Below are 20,236 nucleotides of genomic sequence, written 5' to 3' on the forward strand. Positions count from 1 at the left end.
TGTTCCAATAGAAAATCATTAACAGCCCTTTTGAAAAGCATCTGAAGGATAAGTTTTAATAAAGTGTCCTGTACCTTCAGAAAATTTGAGTTTATCCTATATTCCAAATAAACAGAACAACTGTACTAGGTATATGCAGATATAAAGTTTGTATATATGTAGCAGGACAATCTATTTAAGTGATTTCCTAGAGTGTTAGCTTTTCAGTTAGCAATGGCTTTTCTTTTCAACCTTACCCTTTATTCTGCTCAAGGCGCTTCTCTCTTGGGCCTTTGTAAACTTCATTTGCTCCAATGCTACTTGCTGTTGACCCTCCATAAGGAGTAAATCCTAATTGATAAATAAAATATTTAGCTTCAAAGGGTTAGATCACAACTGGGAAATAATTAGATGCAAACAAACACATATACAAAATATGAGCACTAAATTCTGGAAACTGAATGGTAGGAAAATAAACCTGAAAGCATGTTTTCATAACTATGGGCTACAAATTCTAGCAAGGAATATCTCACATTTTAAAAAGGTTGAACAACACTTTTTAAGTTACCAAATAAAGCAACAAAACTAGTTGCATACGTTTACTATTAGCACTGGTGATGCATAGCCACAATCACAGGCTCCAGTTTTCTAACAGCAGTGATCCTAATCCTACTATTGAGGTTTGAAACCTCTCAGGATAAACAAAAGGTTTGATACAGAATAATAATTTGCATTCACACAGTTCATTTAATGTAGGAAAACGTCCCAAGGTGTCACAGGGTGTCATCAGACAATAAGTGACAATAATCCAAAGGAGGAGCTATCAGGATGGATAGGCAAGTTTTAAGAAAGGTCTTGCTTACAAATGGATATGGACAGGTTAGGTGAATGGGCCAAAATTTGGCAGATGGAGTTTAACGTGGATAAGTGTGAGGTTATCCATTTTGGTCGGAAGAATAAAAAGGCGACTTATTATTTAAATGGAGAGAAACTTCAGAATGCTTCAGTGCAGAGGGATTTGGGTGTCCTCGTGCATGAGTCGCTGAAAGCTAGTATGCAGGTAATAAGGAAGGCACATGGAATTTTGGCACTTATTGCTAAAGGAAGAGAGTATAAAAATAGGGAAGTCTTGTTGCAACTGTACAAGGAATTGGTGAGACTGCACCTGGAGTACTGTGCACAGTTTTGGTCCCCTTACTTGAGGAAGGATGTAGTTGCATTGGAGGCAGTTCAGAAGAGGTTCACTAGATTGATTCCAGAGATGCGGGGTTTGTCTTATGAGGAGAGATTGAGCAGTTTCAGCTTATATTCACTAGAGTTTAGAAGGATGAGAGGAGATCCAATTGAGGTATATAAGATGCTAAAGGGGATAGACAAAGTAGACGTGGAGCGGATGTTTCCCCTTGTGGGGCATTCTAGAATGAGGGGCTATAGTTGTAGGCCAAGGGGTGGTAGATTTAAATCAGAGATGAGGAGGAATTACTTTTCTCAAAGGGTCGTGAATCTGTGGAATTCACTACCTCAGAGCGGATGCCGGGATGCTGAATAAATTTGAGGAGATAGACAAGATTTTTAATTAGCAACGGGTTGAAAGGTTATGGGGATTGAGCGGGAAATTGGAGTTGAGGCCGAGATCAGCCATGATCGTAATGAATGGTGGGGAGGCTCGATGGGCTGAATTGCCTGCTCCTGCTCCTAGTTCTTATGTTCTTAATTGAGTAGAGAAATGGAGAACAATAGAGGGTGAATTCGAGATTTTAGTGCCAATGGTGAGACAATGGAAACTGGAGATACACAAGAGGATGGAACTGGAGGAATGCAGAGATTCTGAAGGGTTGAAGGGCGGGAAGAGGTTATTGAGGTAGGGAGGAGAAGACATGGAGGGATTTGAATACAATGATGAGAATTTTAAATTCAATGTGTTGGTTGACTTGGAGCTAATGTAGGTAAGTGCACAAGGGTGATAGGTGACTGGAACTTGCTGCTGGGCAGCAGTTTTGAATGAGCTCAAGTTTATGGAGGGTGAAAGACTGGAAGTCGGGAGGTTAATCAAGAGAGCACTGGAATAATTACGTCTTGAGGGGGTAGTAATCTGGTTGGGTGGGTAGTCTGAGGGGGTGGTAATCTGGTTGGGTGGGTTAAGGGGTGGTTGGTTTGGGTTGGAGAGGTGGGGAGGAAATGAATGTCGTGTTGGGTCTTGGGGTGGGTGGGGGGTAGTCAGTTCTGAAGCAGGTGGTGGTGGTAGAGAGAGTTGGGTCGGGTCGGTCCGGATCTGGGATTGAGGATTGGTTGTAATGTTCAGTTCAGTTACACTAGCTAATCACTAGTTACACCAGAGATTAAACTGTGTAACACTTCCAAGGTAAATATTCAGGTTAAGCCCCACGTATCTATCCCAAGACTCCGACACTGAATTCAGCATGAGACATTCATGGACGGTCCTGAGCAGTGCAATCAGCCCATCAGAAGTTTAAACTTCCTGGGTAATTGCAGTGCATGTTTGCACGCCAGGACCTCTGTAGGGTCCCGATACACAATACAGACTTAAGTCCAGATTTCTTTGCTCTGGAAATCAGAAGATTTCAGCCAATATTTCTTTCCCTCCCCAAATTAGATCCAAACTTATTTTTCCCTTTTTATAGGTAGATTGTTTAAAATAGATTTCTAAAACCAACATACTACATATTCAAATGATTAACTTGATTTCAAAAATTTCATAATGCTTTCCATTTGATTTCCCAAAATTGTGACATTTTTCTGCATTGTAAAACAAAAATTACAATATAAACTTGGGTTTCTTTTACTACCATTCAAAAATATAATAATGCATTAGTATGGTTTTCTTGTTAAAAAAGCACCGCAGGTGATTTGGTTAAAAGAAAGAGTAAACAACAAATGTTTAAGGCAGATGACAGCATTAGGTGATGATTGAAGAGAATGTGAATGCAACATGGACCATAATTTAGAATAATCAAATTCTACAGTCGGATTGCATTCTAAGCATTACGGGCAAACAGTTGTGAAGCCTACATTTACTTACCCTAAGCAAGAAACAATTTAGTTACTGGTTAAATTTAAACTTGTCATCTATTGATTAAGAGGCACACATTTATATAATTTCAGCAAGTGTGTTTTTGTTCTAGGTTCACAACTAATTATGCTCATAATGCTAAGTTAGGTCACACCAGATCAGTTCCCCTTTGCCACGTGAACAGTAAAAGAGAAGGCTTGAAATTCTCAACATGGGTAAAAACTGCAAGCATACCATTGTGTTATAGGTGCCACATTCTCTTCCACTACATGGAGAGGGGCTTTTGGGATGCATTCATTCACAAAACAGAACAGACTCAAAACCAAAACCAACAGTACTTTGATTGGAACAAACTTAAAAAAAAAATTAAGGACCAGGCATCCACTAAGAATTAGGGGAGTGCAACAAAAATATTTAATTTGTGAGGACAGCAGAATCTGAGATAGAAGCTAAGAAGTTGAAAAGAGAATATTCAGTGACTTTAAGGATAAAATGATTGATTGATTTGAATATCAAGTGAAAATTTTGTTATTTTGGAGGAAGAGACTTGTACATCAGGAAACAATTATAGTTGCAATCTGTAAGGAAGTTGGAAGAACTTAGAAATTCCAAACATCTAAAAGGAATACAAGATCTAGTTTTTGTCTCTACCTTTTGAACCACTCTGTGGCATGAAGCTCGGTTTGGTTGGAGGGGGAGGGGGCACACCAGCTTTTGGAGCAGTACTGTTGGCATTGGCAGATGGTGGTCGGAATGAGTTTGAAAGATAGTAGCCATCTGACACCGGGCGGGGTTGACGAATGAATGGCGGCTGCTTAGGGGCAGAAGGGAGGTCACCATATGATTTTCTTGTGATGGAGTACTTATCCTGACCTGAAAGATTTGCATCTTCCTCATCCTCATCATTGTATGGGACAAACTTGGCAGTGTAAACTGTGTCAGGGGAGACGATCTGTGTTTTGATGTAAGAGATGTTTCTCTGAGGAGGGGGAGGAGCGTTAGATGAATGGGGTGGGGGAGGGAACTCATACTGCTGGGTTTCAGAAGCATAGTCCCTTGGAAGGGGAGGCCTGTACAGACCAGGTTCATCAGGTTGCAGCAACTTCCTCTCAGCTTCTTCCTGTTGTCTACGCCTTTCGGCCTCCAAACGTGTATAATATTCTTCTTCTTGTCTTCTCTATGGAAAGTAGAAAGTTCTGTCAGTCAGGATATACAAATTCAGAACAGGCCTCTTTAGCTCATGCTATTTTTACTCAGCTTCAAACCAAACCAAGGACAATTGATTGTTTTACATAAGATTTGATAAGTCAGAAGGGATTTATATGCCAAATGCTAAAATCATATCTCCTCTTTGCTGTGCTAAATCTAGTTAAAATTTCCATTAGCAGAATTTATTCTTGCCCTAGGAAGCCAAAATTGTTCTTGTACATTATATAAATTTAGAAGCTTCCCATGTTACTGTGAATCTAAAATGCATGATAGCATTTTCTCTCAATGATAGGAGAAGCAAAAACTGCACACTGTGACTCTCTTTCCCCATCCCAATCTTTATTTTTTACTCAGCCAACCCAAAGTAAGTCTGCTTTCATGGGATGTAATGATCACCTAACGTAAATTTAGGGCAATCACTGGGCATAATTTCAAGTTTGTAGATGATATGAAATTCGAAGATCTAGGAAACATGAGGCGAATAGTAACAGACTTCAGGATTATGTGGACGGTGAAATGATCAGATATGAGACAGGTGAAACTTAATGCTTGGTGTGAAATTATTTGTTTTGGTAGGAAGATTGAGAGAAGATAGCGGCTCAGATCTTCTGTTCTCTGGAGGGTAAGCACCCCGGGGAATGCGTTGGGGGTCCCTTCCGAAGTCCCCACCCATGGACAGCACAGGAATTGCCTGGGAAGTTTCAACTTCCGATGGGTAATTACCCTGCGCCTAGAACGCTCCAAAACTCCAATTTCAAGTCAGAGACTTCAGATGGTTCTGACTCTCTTACCAGAAGAGTTGCCCAGGAAATGTTAGAAGGATTAAAACCAGTTCTAACTCCTGGGTAACTATACTTTTGATCCCCCCCCACCCCGCCAACCCCGAACACCCACTGAAACACCCGACTAGTACCCATCGCCCCAACACCTTTCCTGTCACCACCGCCCTGCCACCAACCACCCCCACAAATCCCCACCACTGCCGATCACCCCCAGAAATCTCCCCCGCCACCGACCACCCCCAGAAATCCCACCACAACCACCCGTAACCCCCCGACCACGCTCTCCCAAACGCTTGACCTCACCCCCCCAAACTTATGACCACCCCCACCCACTTGCCCACGCCCCAGCATGACCCCCCAACCACATGAGCACGCTCCGCCCGACCGCTTGACTAACACCCCCCCCAACTGCTTGACTAACACCGCCCCCCAACCACTTGACAACATCGCCGCCTCCCCACCCCGCAACCAACACCCTCCTCACCCTGACCCACCCTATCACCTCACCCACATAATTCACCTTGTCTCCGTAGCTTCTTAATATGGCTTTGGAGCCATAAACAATCTACTTACCGGCATACGACAGTTACTGCCATAAAAAAGGGGGCATGATTTCACTTCCCCCTGACGATCCTGCATTGCACTGAAGGACTCCAGAAGCTGCTATGCTGCACATTTCTTAGCAGGCCTGGGTTGGAAGTCCGGGCGAGAAAGGTGCAGTTCCAGATTAAGGTATGTAAAAAAGAAGTGGAGTGGCAATCCAGTGGCGACTGCCGCTCCACAGAAGACTCGACCCAATATAAACTCAAATAGTACAATTTTAAAAGGGGTTCAGGAATAGAAAAACCTGGGTGCCTATGTACACAAATCTTTGAAGGTGGCAGGGCAAATTGTGATAGCTGTTAAGTCATACTAAAGCAAGTTATGCTAAATCTCACTTTAGGAAGGATTTTATTGCTTTGCAGAGACTACAGCAGAGATTTACTAGAATGGGAATGAAAAACTTCAATTACATAGAGAAACTGAATTTTGATAGAGGTTTTCAAAATCATGAATGGTTTTGATAAAGTAATTAAGGAGGCACTGGTCCCAGAGGCAGTAGGGGCAGTAACCAAAGGAGATATTTTATTTTTCCATTACCTTAAAACTAAGAGGAGACATGAAACAAATATGTAGTGAGTTATACGATGTGGAATGCATTGCCTGAAATGATGGTGGAACAAATTCAATAAATTTCAAAAGGGAATTGGATTAATATTTCAAAGAGGAAAATTTGCAGTGCTATGAAGGAGAATGGTACTAATTAGATAACTCATTCAAAAAGATGGCACAAGCATAATGAGCCACATGGGCTCTGTTCTGTGCTATGTCATTCTATGGTTCTTTGATCTTAGCAATCAAGCCCACACAAAAAATAGTCCAAGGTAATTAACAAATAATGGTAATGAAGAATCTATGTCACACTGATGTGTGCTTTTTGTACATTATACAAATGTAGCTGGGGATAATTGATAGATGTCTCACAAAACTGACTTGATTGTTGGAAGTACAGAAATATGAAGAAATTGTATTGAGTGCCAACTAGCAAGGAATTTGCTAAGTTTAATTTTAAAAGGATATTGTTCTCAAGGATAAAGGACGTCAGTGATGTGGAATGAAATACTTCCCCATTTTATCGGTACCATCATGCATCTACCAAGTCTCAGTGCAGCTTCAAAGCTGGCAGATTGACAGTTGACATGATTTTCTCACTTTGGCAGTTACAAGAGAGAAGTGCCATGAACAGCACAGACCAAACTACATTGCCTTCATAGGCCTCAGCGAGGTCTTCAACCTTGTCGGCAGAAATGGAATCTTTAAACTGCTGTGGAAAATAAGGTGCCTGCCTGGGATTCCTGGGCGTCATTTCTTCTTTGCATGAGAACATGCACAGTTTTGTCACAAATGGAGCCACTTTGGATGCTTTCGAGATCAGTGACGGAATAAAGTAGGGCTGCACCCTGGCACCAATTCTCTTTGGCATATTTTTCACCATGCTACTATTGTACATTTTCAGTGACTCAAATGAGGGTATCTACCTGCATGCTGGAACTGACTGCAAGCTAGTAAACTTGGCAAGACTGCACACCAAGACCAAAGTGAGTAATGTCCTAGTCCACAAGTTGCTCTTTGCTGATGCTATCATGCAGTTCACTTGCACAAGTTTGTAAATCGGTTCTCTTGGCTTGCAAGAAGTTTTGACTGATGATCAGCATGAGGAAGACCAAGGTTTTGGGCCAGGACATAGAGACTACACCTTCCATCAACAGCCTCACTCTGGAGGTTGTCAACAGCTTCACATACCTTGGATCAACAATTACCAGTAATCTGTTCCTTGATGCTGAAATTAGCACCAGGATTGCCAAGGCCACAGCTGTCATGTCAAAGTTGCGAAGTCAAGCGTGGACCAACAGCAAACTAACCAAAAATACAAAGCTCCATGTGTACTCGGCTTGTGTTCGCCGCACCCTCGTTTACAGTAGTGAGGCATGAACAACTTATGCAAGCCAAGAAAAGCAACTGAACAGCTTCCACCTCCGCTATCTCAGATGAATGCTGGGCATCTCCTGATAAAGGAAATGCCAAATATGGAAATACGGCGAAGTGCAGGGATCCCCAGCATGTTTGCCCTCAAGTCAGCTCTGTTGGCTAGTCATGTGAACCAAATGGATAATGGCTGCATCCCCGAAGATATACTCTATGGTAAGTTTGCTATTGGCACAAGACCAACTGGTCACCCACGTCTGTGTTACAAGGTTGTCTGCAAGTGAAACTTTAAGTTGACCATGATCGGAGTCGATGCATAAGAAGTCCTCACAGCTGACCAGAGTGCCTGGAGACGAGCAGTCAGGAAGGGTGTGGAAAGAGCAGAGGGAAATGAAACAACCAGATTGTGGAAGAGAGAGCCCTCCTGATGGAAAAAACATCAGATGACCAGCTGTGCCTGCTGCAGAAGGGACTACCCCTCATGAGCTGACTTCTCCAGCAACAACAGATGACATATACCTTGGGCACAATCCATCGTCACCCAAGACAGACGGATGCTATCAGCGCTCTGGGCCCACAGTCACTAGGAGCTGAATTAAAGTTGCTCAAAATGCATTTCATGTAACAGAACTACAGGTGGAGATGATTTTCATTCTAACAATCTGAGATGGATTTGAATCCCAGTTCCATTGTCTAATCTACTGTGCCGCACAGGTCCCCTTATAAATGTTCAAAAGAAAATATTCAGATTTATTCCTCAATGAATTAGTAAAAGTATCGATCTTATCCCTTGACCTTCATTGTGTAATATACATCTAAACATGTGGAGTTTAAAAACTATGATTTGTTCAAAGGCAGTATTGTTAATTCAGCTACGATAGTCCTGGCAACATGAGTACACACTAGGAAGAAGCGCCAGCAGAATGGGTCATAGGACAGAAAGATGCAATTCCAGTCCCCCTGCCTGAGCAGCAAACTTCCACTGCAATGCCACAATGAAAGAGAAAACAGGCTCAAGATTTCTTCACAAAACAAAGAAGGGCAGGTTTGAACTCGAGCTCCTAGCCTTGACTTAACTACTGTGCAACCACAGCATATAGAATTCGGATGACTCAAAGGAGTCAATAATATTGATGTCTTCTCCAAAAGGCTACAAAAGTTGCATATCTTCTATGAACAGAAATAATTAAAACCTGGCATTGAGAGAAAGACCGACAGACTTGTATGTATTTAGTACCTTTCGTTACCACAGGACCTCCCAAAGTGCTTTACAGTCAATGAGGCAGCCAGTGTGAACAGAGGAAGCTCCCACAAGAAGCAATATGAGAGCAATTAGATAATCTGTTTTAGTGATGTTGATTGAGGGATAAACATTGGCCAAGACACCAGGGATCAGACACCTGCTCTTCTTCAAAATGGTGCTGTGGGATCTTTTACATCCAACTGAGAGTGCACTCAGGGCCTTCGTTTAACGTCTCATCTAAAAGATGGCATCTCTGATTGTGCAGCACTCCCTCAGTACTGCACTGTAATGTCAGCTTTGACTTTTGTGCTCAAGTTTTAGAGCGGGATTGGTTCCTGCCTTATGTTTTCATGGGTGTGGAAGACTAACAAGGGAAGAAAACTAGTATTTTTTTTGTGGGTGGGGGGGTAGGGCAACAACTATGACAAAGGTGATAAACCTTTTCAAATCATTCAAGTGCTGAAACTCAAAGGCCGGTGTGAAGAAACAATCGTATTAAAGAGAATAGTTTTTCTGATATATTAAGTGGTGTTTGAGATGCAGTTGAAGATATGCAAATAGGAAAAGCCTCACAAAGCTAACTTGATGAATGTTTGGAGCATGGAAAGTGAGGAAATTGTACATTCAAAAATATTAAACCTTTTCATCAGTTTCTCTCCTGGCTTGCTCCTCCTCTTGACGATGCCGCTCATCATCTTGCCTTGCTCTTTCTTCTGCTTCTCTTTTTCGGATATCTTCCAGCTGCTGATGACGTCTGCGTTCTTCATCTTGCAACTGTAATTAATTTGTTGATATTTAATTTTAAACACAAGAATTAGAGTTCATTTAGATGTCTTTTTAGCATGCTGTCAGGAACTTATGGAAAATTTGGCATGGATAAAGAGCTTTCTTTTGCGTCACCACAATGCTACTAGCCTTTTGGTCATCATCACTAACTCTGATTTTTCAGCATTTTGGCATCAGAGAGCAAACCACTAGGAAGTCTGGTCTTGCACTGCCAGAAATTACTTTTTGACCAGCAAACAGCCCCTTGTACTTAAATTGTAAAATTTCAATTTATAATAACCAGGCAGGTCATTTTGTCCCAACACATTGGCAAATTTTGACTCATTTACAGAATCAGTTTCCCCCAAAAATCCTCACATATAATGCCAATTCTGTAACAAATAATGGGGAGTTCCTAGAAATTTTCCAAGTAGTAATGTTTTAGTTTAGCGAATCCTGAAGTTTTTAAACAATTAAATTCAATAATCAAACAAAGCTTTACTTTGATATTTGAACAACAAAAATAGATCTTATAGCAGATTAAAATTGATCAGAAATGTTTTGGTTCAAATTTGCAGCTGTTACATCCAGCCAGAAGTTGCCCCTAGTTAAGATACAGCCCCATTATCTACTTTTTTATCCTTGTCCCCTGTCAAAGCAGCTGCCTTATTTTCCATTCTATGCATGTCATATTTCCTTTAGTTGCAAGTACTGATTAACAACTTCCAATAGCAGTATTGCTCTATTCAACAACACCTGAAAACTGCTTGAAGTGTCAGTCAGCTCTTACCTGGGGCAATCCTGTTCAGCATCTCAACTGAAGTAAAATTTAAAAAGGAGCACCAGCACTGATACAAGGACATTGCTGACTGCTATGCTAAAAGCTGAATTTTGACATTTCATCTCTGTTAAACTCACATTAGAGTCTATTTTTCTGTAAGTTCTACTACATGCAGTATACATTCAAGTGGTGTTCACCTCCACTAAAATGTATCGTGAATCAGGCCATACTTATAGGGAGAAAATCTGTTAGCAATTTTAGTTCAAGAAAATGTAGGCACTTACAGGTGTTTTTCCAAGTGTTCTAAGATTCACATTTCTATTAATAACTCAGCTTTTGCAATTCTGCATTTTCACTTTCATCTTATCCTTTATTTTCTGCAAATGAATTCTAAGTCTTATCGCTTAGCACAGCTCTTACACAAAGATTTTAAGGGTATAGCCTTGAGAAACAATTTTATAATAGAACTTAGAACGCATTAACTTAAACAGACTTCAATATATTAGTACACATAAAATAACAAAATCAATTATATGTTAACTGTTCTATCTTTCACAAGCATTAAAGATATTATAGCCTGTTTCCCCCTGCAATAACCCATATGAGTTATTACATGGGCCTTCTTCCATCTGCAGAACTTGCCCTTTTCCAGCATGGCTTGTTTCACAGGCACACACATATTCCAACATTGACAAAATGATATATTTCAGTGAAGCTAACCATCATGCTTTGCAGTCCAGCCTTGACATTACAATTTCTTTAGAATATTACAGAATGATTATTATAGAGAAACCATAAAAATCTATTGAACCCTACACCCAGCCCACGTTACAACATTTAACTTTACAAAGATAAGGGATACTTTAAAATTAATTTAACCATACCTCAAACCACAATGTCAGACATGTCAGACATGGGATGTACCAGAAAGACATAATAACTTTTAAAAACAGATGAATATATAATGCAGCTAAACCACCATCACTATTGTTTGAGGATGACATGCAATTTTAAAAAAATATATTAAGTATCTTTTCCCATCCTTGGATGAACCATAAAACATTATCTGTCCACAAGCATCAGCATATCAACAAGACAGCTGATGGAAGTGATATTCCTAAGCAACTTTCAGACCCAACAAACATTTTTTTCCAGAAAAGTATTTAAAACAATTAATTGTTGAACAAAGCATGTAAAAAAAAATTCAATTCTCCAGCCACTGCAATGAAAACAGTATTTTCTATTCTTAAGAGTTTACTTCCAATGGTAGCTAGCTCTTTCTTTACAAGTAACTTCTTTTTGCAAAATAAATCTCAAGTCACTACTTTATGGAGATCATGATAAACCAGAGAAACTGGAACATTTTGGTTGGCTCGTTAAGGCACAGTAAAGAGAGAAAGACAGACCTGCATATATTATGTACCAATGTAATAAAGTATTATATTCACATTATTGCTTTGTTTTAATGATATGAATTGTAATGTATCCTGTATTCAATTTAAAATCACGTTTCTTCAAAATCAAATGGGAAGAAAAGTATAAAACCATCAATGGGGAATTTAAATTGTTTCTGAAAATTTCTCACCAAGGCTTTCTATAAGGACCAGAGTAAAGTTGAAAGCATTATGGTCAGTGGTGAAAATGCAGTGTGTGGGGAAGAAAAAGTATCATACAAAAATCAAGTGATCCGCAGTAGCTCAACACATTGTAGCAACTAATATGTGATTCCATGAGACCAGGTGCTGATGTAGTACCTGGGTGAACTACACTGCTGCTAATCAAGTGGAGCAGAAAAGGAAGAATAAATTCACTTTTGGCATAGTGCTGCTGTATTCTACTGTTTAGCTTTTGGTTAAAAAACAAGTGGGGAAAAATAGAGATTTTGCAACTTCAAAATCAAAATAAGTAAGTAGTTCTTCAAAAGTAGATCAGACCAGAGTAGCAGCTAATTAGAATCATAGATCAAAATGAGATACTATTTACAGATTACAAGGATTTTGTAGTGGTGAAGCCAAAAACATAATGCTGTGGATCATAAAAATCTGAAAACAGGAACAAAAATTACTGGAAGTACTCAACCGGTCTGGCAGCATCTGTAGAGAGAGAAACAGTTAATGTTTCAGCGCAATAACCTTTTGTCGGAACTGTAAACAGAGATGTAACAGGTTTTTGAGTACAGACCTGCTGAGTATTTTCAACATTTTATTTTATGAAGTGCCTGTTCAAGATAATGGAGAATGTTTCATTGAGTTTACCACTTAACTGGGGTCTCTGCCTTATATCAATAAGGATTAGTGACAGGTTAATGTGCTATGGATACAATGAAGAAATCATAGCATAGTGGATAATCAGCGACATTGCAGTAGATCAAAAGAGGGCATTGAAGAGAGATAAGACTACAGATGGCCTGCATAACAAAACTGCTCTTTGTACAGATTGCTCCCAAACATTCAAATTTCGATTCCAAAGTTCAAGATCATAAACGTGCTGTTTTTTTAAAAAGCTGCAAAAAACCCAGAAATGATCAAGACCACACAAAGAAAAGATTGGTAAAACATCAATATTTAGCATATTTACAAGGGACAAGTTATATTAAATTACTACTGTCACTAGAACCAGAGATAAGTATGCAAAGAAGAGAATAAACAGGCAAGAAAACTAGTTGGAAGAATGAGAACATACCAAGTCGAGAACTGAGATGGCTGGAACAGTCTGCAGCAGGGGTAAGAAGAAAAGGAAAGATGGAGCAAAATTGTTAGTTCAGACAGTACCAATAGCTATTTCATTGACTGGATTTTATTACCTTAGGTAACAAAATTGGAAAATTATTCACTGTGAATGGTGAGCGCATTCCTTGCTGGACCAGGAAAGGCTCAGTGTCAAGACATATAAAAGAAAACAGACAGGAAGGAGGTTGTATTTTCACTTTAAAAGACATCCCAAAAGAGAGAATAGAAAAAAGAATCAAAATAATTACTGACCTACCAGAAGCCGTGCTTAATAATGATGAACCTGGAAGTTGCACACGAGAATAGTCCACAGAATCAAGAATTTATACCATCTAATGTACAATGTGTTATAGCTCATCATCATGGTATTGCTCAAAAACAAAAATTATTCCCCCTTCAACCGTCTTGACATCTTTCCTTCTATAGGATTTTTTTGCCCGTTTTCATCCCTTCTTCCCTGTCTGTGGCTATTGCATATAAATACTATAGAGGCAATTATCTGCTGGCATTCAACTCTCATCTCTTTCTAAAGGTGTCACAATATGCTTGAGATGATGTCATGTGGAACTGGGGTGGGGGGAAAGGCAGCAGTAAGTTAAGAGTGGTACAGAGGATGGAGTATGTATCGTCTGGGAAAGTGGGGTGGAGGGGTTGAAGGCAAGAGGAAGAGAGCTAGACCAATGCCTATTTACAGAAGATGGGGTAGTAGGATCAGAGAATACTGTAAGCCACAGAGGGCTTGTGGGGATTAGGCAAAAGCAGCACATATAATTGCAGAAGCTGAGGAGTCAGAGTACTTTAGGTGGCATTGGGAAAACTTAATAAAAAGAGAACTCTGTAGGCTGGGTGGTAAAGGTGGGGAAGGACAGGCTTGGATAATAAAATATGTAGGAATAAGTGCCAGCAGTAAGTAAATGGGAGGGGATTGGCTATGAAAGCTGATTAGGAAGAGAGGTCTGAGAAACAGTCCAAGACCTGGCCTTAGATCTTGGAGTTGGTAGCTTTAAATACTGATGTGTAGACATGATATTCTATAAGGAACAGGCAAGGACGAGGCAGGGAAGGCAGTTGAAGAGACCAAGATATTTTCAGACTTGGCAGCAGATCCAACTGAACTATGCCCATTGCAACTTTTTTTGAGCAAGGTTGATGGGTGAGAAGGGAAGAGAAGTGGAACTCAACTGCAGTACATACAACTGTCGAAAATAAAAGGTTAGGTCCAGCCGTAGCCAGGCTCCAGAAAGGAAAACACAAGTCCCAAAACCTGGAAAGGGGATAACTTTTGGGGCAAAAAGAAAAACATTGGCCCAGATTTTTTGATAGTAATGACAGCGTAATTGTCAACATTCACTGTTACTACTCCTTTGGGGCCCAAACATGCGCAGTTAAATGCTGAAATCCAGAAGTTACTGTTAACAATTCTACGCTTCTCCATAAGTTGCGAAGACTCTGCAGCTTGCAGTAAATTAGAAACAATTGAACTGACCAGAACTTTCCTCTTTTGTGGTTTTATCACTGTTAAAAACCCCAAATAATGCCTAATTAGTGAGGTGCAACTAAGTTTTTAGTAGCATTCTAAGTCACAACTAATGCAGAGCCGCACAGGCCCTAGAAAACTTATTCTATATTGTGTAATGTCAAACATTTCCATCATGATAAAAAATTTCAAGTTTTTGAAAATATGTTTGTAAAATATTTATCATATTTCAGCTTCTAATACATAAAGCTTATCATATTTCAGCTTCCAATAATAATAATAGTAATTATCATAATAATATGTGAAGGATAATTTTACTACTTGGTTTGTTGTCTGAGAGAATACTTTAATATGATTGGCTGCTTAGCCTAGTTGATGATATCACTGTTGCCGATGCCTAGATTCAAATCAATACTGGGAAAAAGTGAAAACCACAATAATGTGAGTGCTTCATCATTGTAGGCAATCTTCTTTTGGGTCAGCGGTGAGCACCACTGTTTCACCACTGACTATAGAATCTGAGCCTTTGGATGGGTTTTCAACATTATTTCGGAAGTTTTATGGGTACAATTAAACTTTTTTTCAAATTAAACGTCTCTGACTTTTTAAAAAAAAATAAGGTGCAGAAACAACAGCGAGTTAATTGTAACAAATTATTTTACCTTGGTACTTGCTGAATTGTGAACTGCAGTTTTTTTTAAATCAGCAATTATATTGATTAGTTAGCTTTGTGGTGGCTGCTGCTAATTAATGGTTTTTACTGCCTGTAGTGAATGGCACTGATTTTAATGTCTCAAATAGCCTGGGAAACATAAGCTTACCAGATGTTGCTTATTTGAATCAATCATTTCTCACAATGTTTTTGAGATGTGATATTATTGATGTATGCTAGATGCAAATTTAATCACAGGTAGAAGATAGAATGCTAATACAGCTTATTTTTAAATTTCAGAGGATACTGATTATTCTCCATTACAGAAATGAAGAATAGATTAGCTAAAATAATGTGGTTCTCAATTTGATTGCTTATGCTGTTGTACTGTTTCGATTAGACAATCTTCAAATCATCTCTAACTTTTAAGAGGGTCAATCTTCTGATATATATTTATCCATTAGAGGATTTCAAGCAAATAATTTATATGGCATCAAAAATGTATAGAAACTAACTGCAATTACCCACTCACAATACTGGTGATTTAGTTAATAGCTAAATACTAAATATGCTATACTTTAGAACACTCATCATTAAGCCATAAAAGGCCACAATAAACATTTTCAAAAGTGAACGGAATCTGCAAGTCTAATGTGACTCTCCTTACCCTTGCCCTTCTTTCCACTTCCAGTCTTTGCATGATAAGTGTTGTATCAACATCATCATCTTCTTCCTCTTCATCATCATCATCCTTCTCTTTGGACTCCTGTAACCGCTTTTGGAACTGCCACTCAAGCATAAGTTTACGAAGACGGTCATTCTCCTCAGATGTGCGATCAGGCTTGTTCTGTAGCTCCTGTATCTCTTTGCTAAGCATTTCTAAGACGTGTTGCTGCTGCTGTTTCTCCATTTTCTCCTTTGCATCTCGCTTCCAAGGATCAGGTGAAAGGCTATCACTCCCAGGCAACTGTTCTTTGCTAATTGTAATGTATTGCAAGTCCCTGCGCTCAATTGTGCGAGGCTGCTGCTGAGGCTGAAGTTCACGGATTACTGTATCTTGAGGTCGTGGTAGGCTGGCCATTTTTTCTGGCCTTGTTTGCTGCATTGCGGAAGAAACATGGACAGGTTGAGGTGGATTTATGTGCAAAGGTGGCGGGCCACGCATCTGGCCAATTTTCCTATCCTGCTCACGGCGTTTCCTGTCTCGCTCTTCCTCCAACCGTGCTTTTTCTTTTTCATACCAACGTTGCTGTTCTTCTCGTTTCCTACGATCAACTGCAGAGCCTGGATTTGATACTTGTGAAGCTGGTGGAGGTGGTGGTGGGGGTGGTAGGGGTAGGTCTGTGTGGGTATTATCAAAGTCAACTGTATAGTGTACTGGTGGTGGAGGAGGAGGCGGTGGCAACTGATTTTCTACTCTAATGGGCTGGGAAACAGCAACTGGGGTAGCCTGATTCGGAACTGGAGTTTTCCAGCGCCCAGGCCCACTTTTATGAGGAGCAATTGCACTTGCTGGGAGTGATTTTGAAGAGTAGTTCAACTGCTCTTGACTGGCTGCACTAGAATCCACCAAGGAACTTTGATGACCCCACGCATTTGATTTCCGATCCAAGTCTTTCTGGTATTCTGTATCTCTGTGCAGCAGATCTTCCTGTCGCGCCTTCTCTAGGTGGAAAGCTTTCGCCTCGTGCAGTTCTTCTTGTGAACGAGTTCCACGCTGTTATGCAATTAAAATATATTATTTATTATGAAAATACATCTAAAAATTTGTTGCTTCAAACATAACTAAAGAGACTTGGACACATTAATTATCATTTATAATAAAAACAGAAAATGCTGGAAAAACTTAGCACATCTGACAGCATTTGTGAAGAGAGAAACAGAATTATCGTTTCAAGTCCGTATGACTCATACGGGCACTAAATGTTAACTCTTGTTTTTCTCGCCACAGATGCTGCCAGACCTGCTGAGTTTTTCCAGCATTTTCTGTTCTTAGTTCAGATTTTCAGCATCTGCAGTATTTTTCTTTCATTTTATCGATCACTTGTTTTACAGCTGAAATGCATTAAGAAGTGGGAATAAGTAAATTTAAAGCAGCAAAGACTCTTGATGTTAACTTGCATATCTTATCTAGGACAAAGCTGTTGCAGACAGGATCCTAATAGTGACTATTTCTAGCCATTTCATATCACTGTCTTTGCTCTAGAAGACACAAAAAAAAATCCTAAGAATACTTGAAAATTAAGGAAATAAAAGGGAGGGAAGAAATTAAACCAGCTGGAATCCGTAAAGAAAAGGTACTGGGAGAACTATTAGGACTGAAGTCTGACAAGTCCCCTGAATCTGAAAGCCTGCATCCTAGGATCTTGACAGAAGTAACTGAAGAGAGAGAGTGGAGGCATCAGTTGTGATCTTCCAAATTTCCCTAGATTCTGGAAAGGTGCCAGTCGATTGGAAAATTGCAAACATGGCACCTCTACTCAACAGAGGGAGACAGAAAACAGGAAGCCTAAATCTGTCACAGGAAAAATGCTAGAATCCATTATCAAGAAGCTAATAGCAGGATATTTGGAAAATCATAATACAATCAGGCAGACTCAACATAGTTTTGTGAAAGGAAACCATGTTTGACTAACCTATTAGAGCTCTTTGAGGAAGTAACAAGCAAGGTGGATAAAGGGGAACCTGCAAAGATGCTGTACTTGGATTTCGATAAGGTTAAAGGTTACTTCACAAAATTAAGAGCTCATGGTGTAGGGAATAATATTACAGAATTGCAACAACACAAGAGGCAGCCATTCGACCCATCGTGTCTGCACCAACTCGCCAAATGAGTAATTTACCTAGTGCCATTCCCCTGTCTTCTCCCCACAACCCTGCACATACTTGCTTTTCAGGTACCATTCTAATTCCCTTTTGAATGCCTCAATTGAACCTGCCTCCACCACACTCTCAAGCAGTGCATTCCAGACCTAAACCACTTGCTGCGTGAATAAGCTTTTCCTCATGTCACTTTGATTCTTTGGTTAATTAATTTAAATCTGTGTCCTCTTGTTCTCAATCCTTGCACGAGTGAGATTAGCATGGATAGAGGATTGGTTAGCTAACAGGAAGCAGAGAGTTGGGATAAGGAGGTCATTTTCAGGTTGGCAAGCTCTAACTGGTAGAGTGTCATAGGGATCAGTGTTGGGGCCTCAACTATTTACAATCTATATTAATGACTTGGATGAAGGGACCAAATTTATGGTAACTAAATTTACTGATGACACAAAGATAGGTAGAAAAGTAAGTTGTCAAGAGGACAAAAATAATCTACAATGGGATTTAGATAGGTTAAGTGAACGGGCAAAAATCTGGCAAAACATGAACTTGTCCACTTTGGTAGGAAGAATAGAAAAGCACTAGATTATTTAAATAGAGAAAGACTGCAGAACTCTAAGGTACAGAGGGATCTGGGTGCCCTAGTACATGAATCACAGAACGTTAATATGCAGGTACAGCAAGTGATTAGGAAGGCAAATGGAATTTGGCATTTATTGCAAGGGGAATAGAGTATAAAAGTAGAAAATGTTGCTACAGCTGTACAGGGCCTTAGTGAGTACTGTGTACAGTTTTGGTCTCCTTACTTTAAGGATGTAATTGCATTGGAAGCAGTATAGTGAAGGCTCACCGACTGATTCTTGGGATGAAAGGGTTTGCTTAGGAGGAAAGGTTGGGCCTATACCCATTAGAGTTCAGAAGAATGAAAGGTGATCTTATTGAAACATGTAAGATCTTGAGGGGACTTGACAGGGTGGATACTAAGAGGATGTTTCCCCTTGTAGTGGGGTCTAAAACTAGAGGGCACACTTTAAAAATAAGGGGTCTCCCATTTAAGACTGAGGAGAATTCTTTTCCGAGGGTTGTTAGTCTGTGAAATTCTCTTCCCGAGAGTCCAGTGGAGGCTGTGTCATTGAATACATTCAGGGCTGAGTTAGATAAATTTTTGATCGACAAGGATGTCAAGGGTCAGGGGGGCAGACAGGAGAGTGGAGTTGAGGCCACAATCAGATTAGCCATAATCTCAGAGTGGTGGAACAGGTCTGAGGAGCCAAATCGTCTACTCCTAAATCGTGTGTTGTGTTCCAATTATATGGTGCCCTATCACATCCGTAGAATTTCCTAAAGTTCATCAAAACATTGATGTTGGAGTGCAGTCACTAATGTATCTGAAAATTTATGCAGAGTAATTCTTCAAGCCTTTCATGAAGACTGCAAGGCTGCTTTTTTATTGTTTATGTATAAGAGCAGCAATAAGTGCCACAATACAGGCATGACTAAAGTAAATTAAGCACCCTGGCAACATAAGCAAGAATCTGAAAATAATTTTATTCTCCCAGACAATCTCTCATTTTAGCTGATCAGTTGTCTATTTCATTCCTTTTAAATCATTTATCTTGTCCTTTGATTCTTTCTGGTATCTTCCATTCTAGTTCCTTTTTATCTTTGTTCATATTTTTGAGCTTGTGAGTCCTTCTCCATTTCATTGCAGAATAGTTGGGACATTTTTATAACTATTAAACATTTAGCTAAATAAGCAAAGTAAATCCAAAATTCATGGGTATCCCTATTATAGAGAAAGGTAGGAAGGTATATGGCCTTCCTCTGTTTTCTGAATTTCACCCGAAACATCACTAGTGCTTTAATCAGGTCAAAACAGCCCACCTGGGAATAGCTAACATAAGCTACTCTGTACTCATTATTAAATAGGAGTACGTTACTAAATTCAGCTAGAGTCCACGCTACAGGTTTTGCCATTATTAAGATATAGTTTCGAAATAAAATAACTCATCACTTTGGAGAAGATACCACTTGTGTTTTTAGTCCTCAGGGTATTTAAAAGACAGCATTAAATTAGGCAGTATTACTTAAAATGCAGTCTTCCCTCTTTAGGAAAAACATAGTACTAATAAACCTAAAATCAGGAGTTATCATTTATCGAATTTCTTGTCATTCTATAATACAGGGAGAAGATACAAACCAGCACTACAACTCATCCTAACATTTCCAAAATCTTTTGAAT

At 39.6% G+C, this 20,236-nt stretch overlaps 1 protein-coding gene across 6 annotated transcripts in view; it reads right to left on the bottom strand.

Moving 5' to 3' along the window:
• Positions 1-20,236, bottom strand: part of afdna (afadin, adherens junction formation factor a) — a 234,674-nt gene that overhangs the window by 6,683 nt on the left and 207,755 nt on the right. For 2 of the 6 annotated variants that reach the window (XM_078556748.1, XM_078556747.1), the window contains 4 exons: positions 15,842-16,891; positions 9,410-9,544; positions 4,091-4,187; positions 237-330 (listed from right to left, as the gene is read on the bottom strand). In XM_078556748.1, coding sequence (XP_078412874.1) covers positions 237-330; positions 4,091-4,187; positions 9,410-9,544; positions 15,842-16,891 — 1,376 coding nt within the window. Of the gene's footprint in view, positions 1-236; positions 331-3,661; positions 4,188-9,409; positions 9,545-15,841; positions 16,892-20,236 lie in introns of all 6 variants that reach the window. The other 4 variants (XM_078556746.1, XM_078556745.1, XM_078556744.1 and 1 more) reach the window with 2 other exon arrangements.

The sequence above is a fragment of the Cetorhinus maximus genome, chromosome 14 (genome assembly GCF_964194155.1).
Source record: "Cetorhinus maximus chromosome 14, sCetMax3.hap1.1, whole genome shotgun sequence".
In the NCBI taxonomy this organism is placed as follows: domain Eukaryota; kingdom Metazoa; phylum Chordata; class Chondrichthyes; order Lamniformes; family Cetorhinidae; genus Cetorhinus; species Cetorhinus maximus.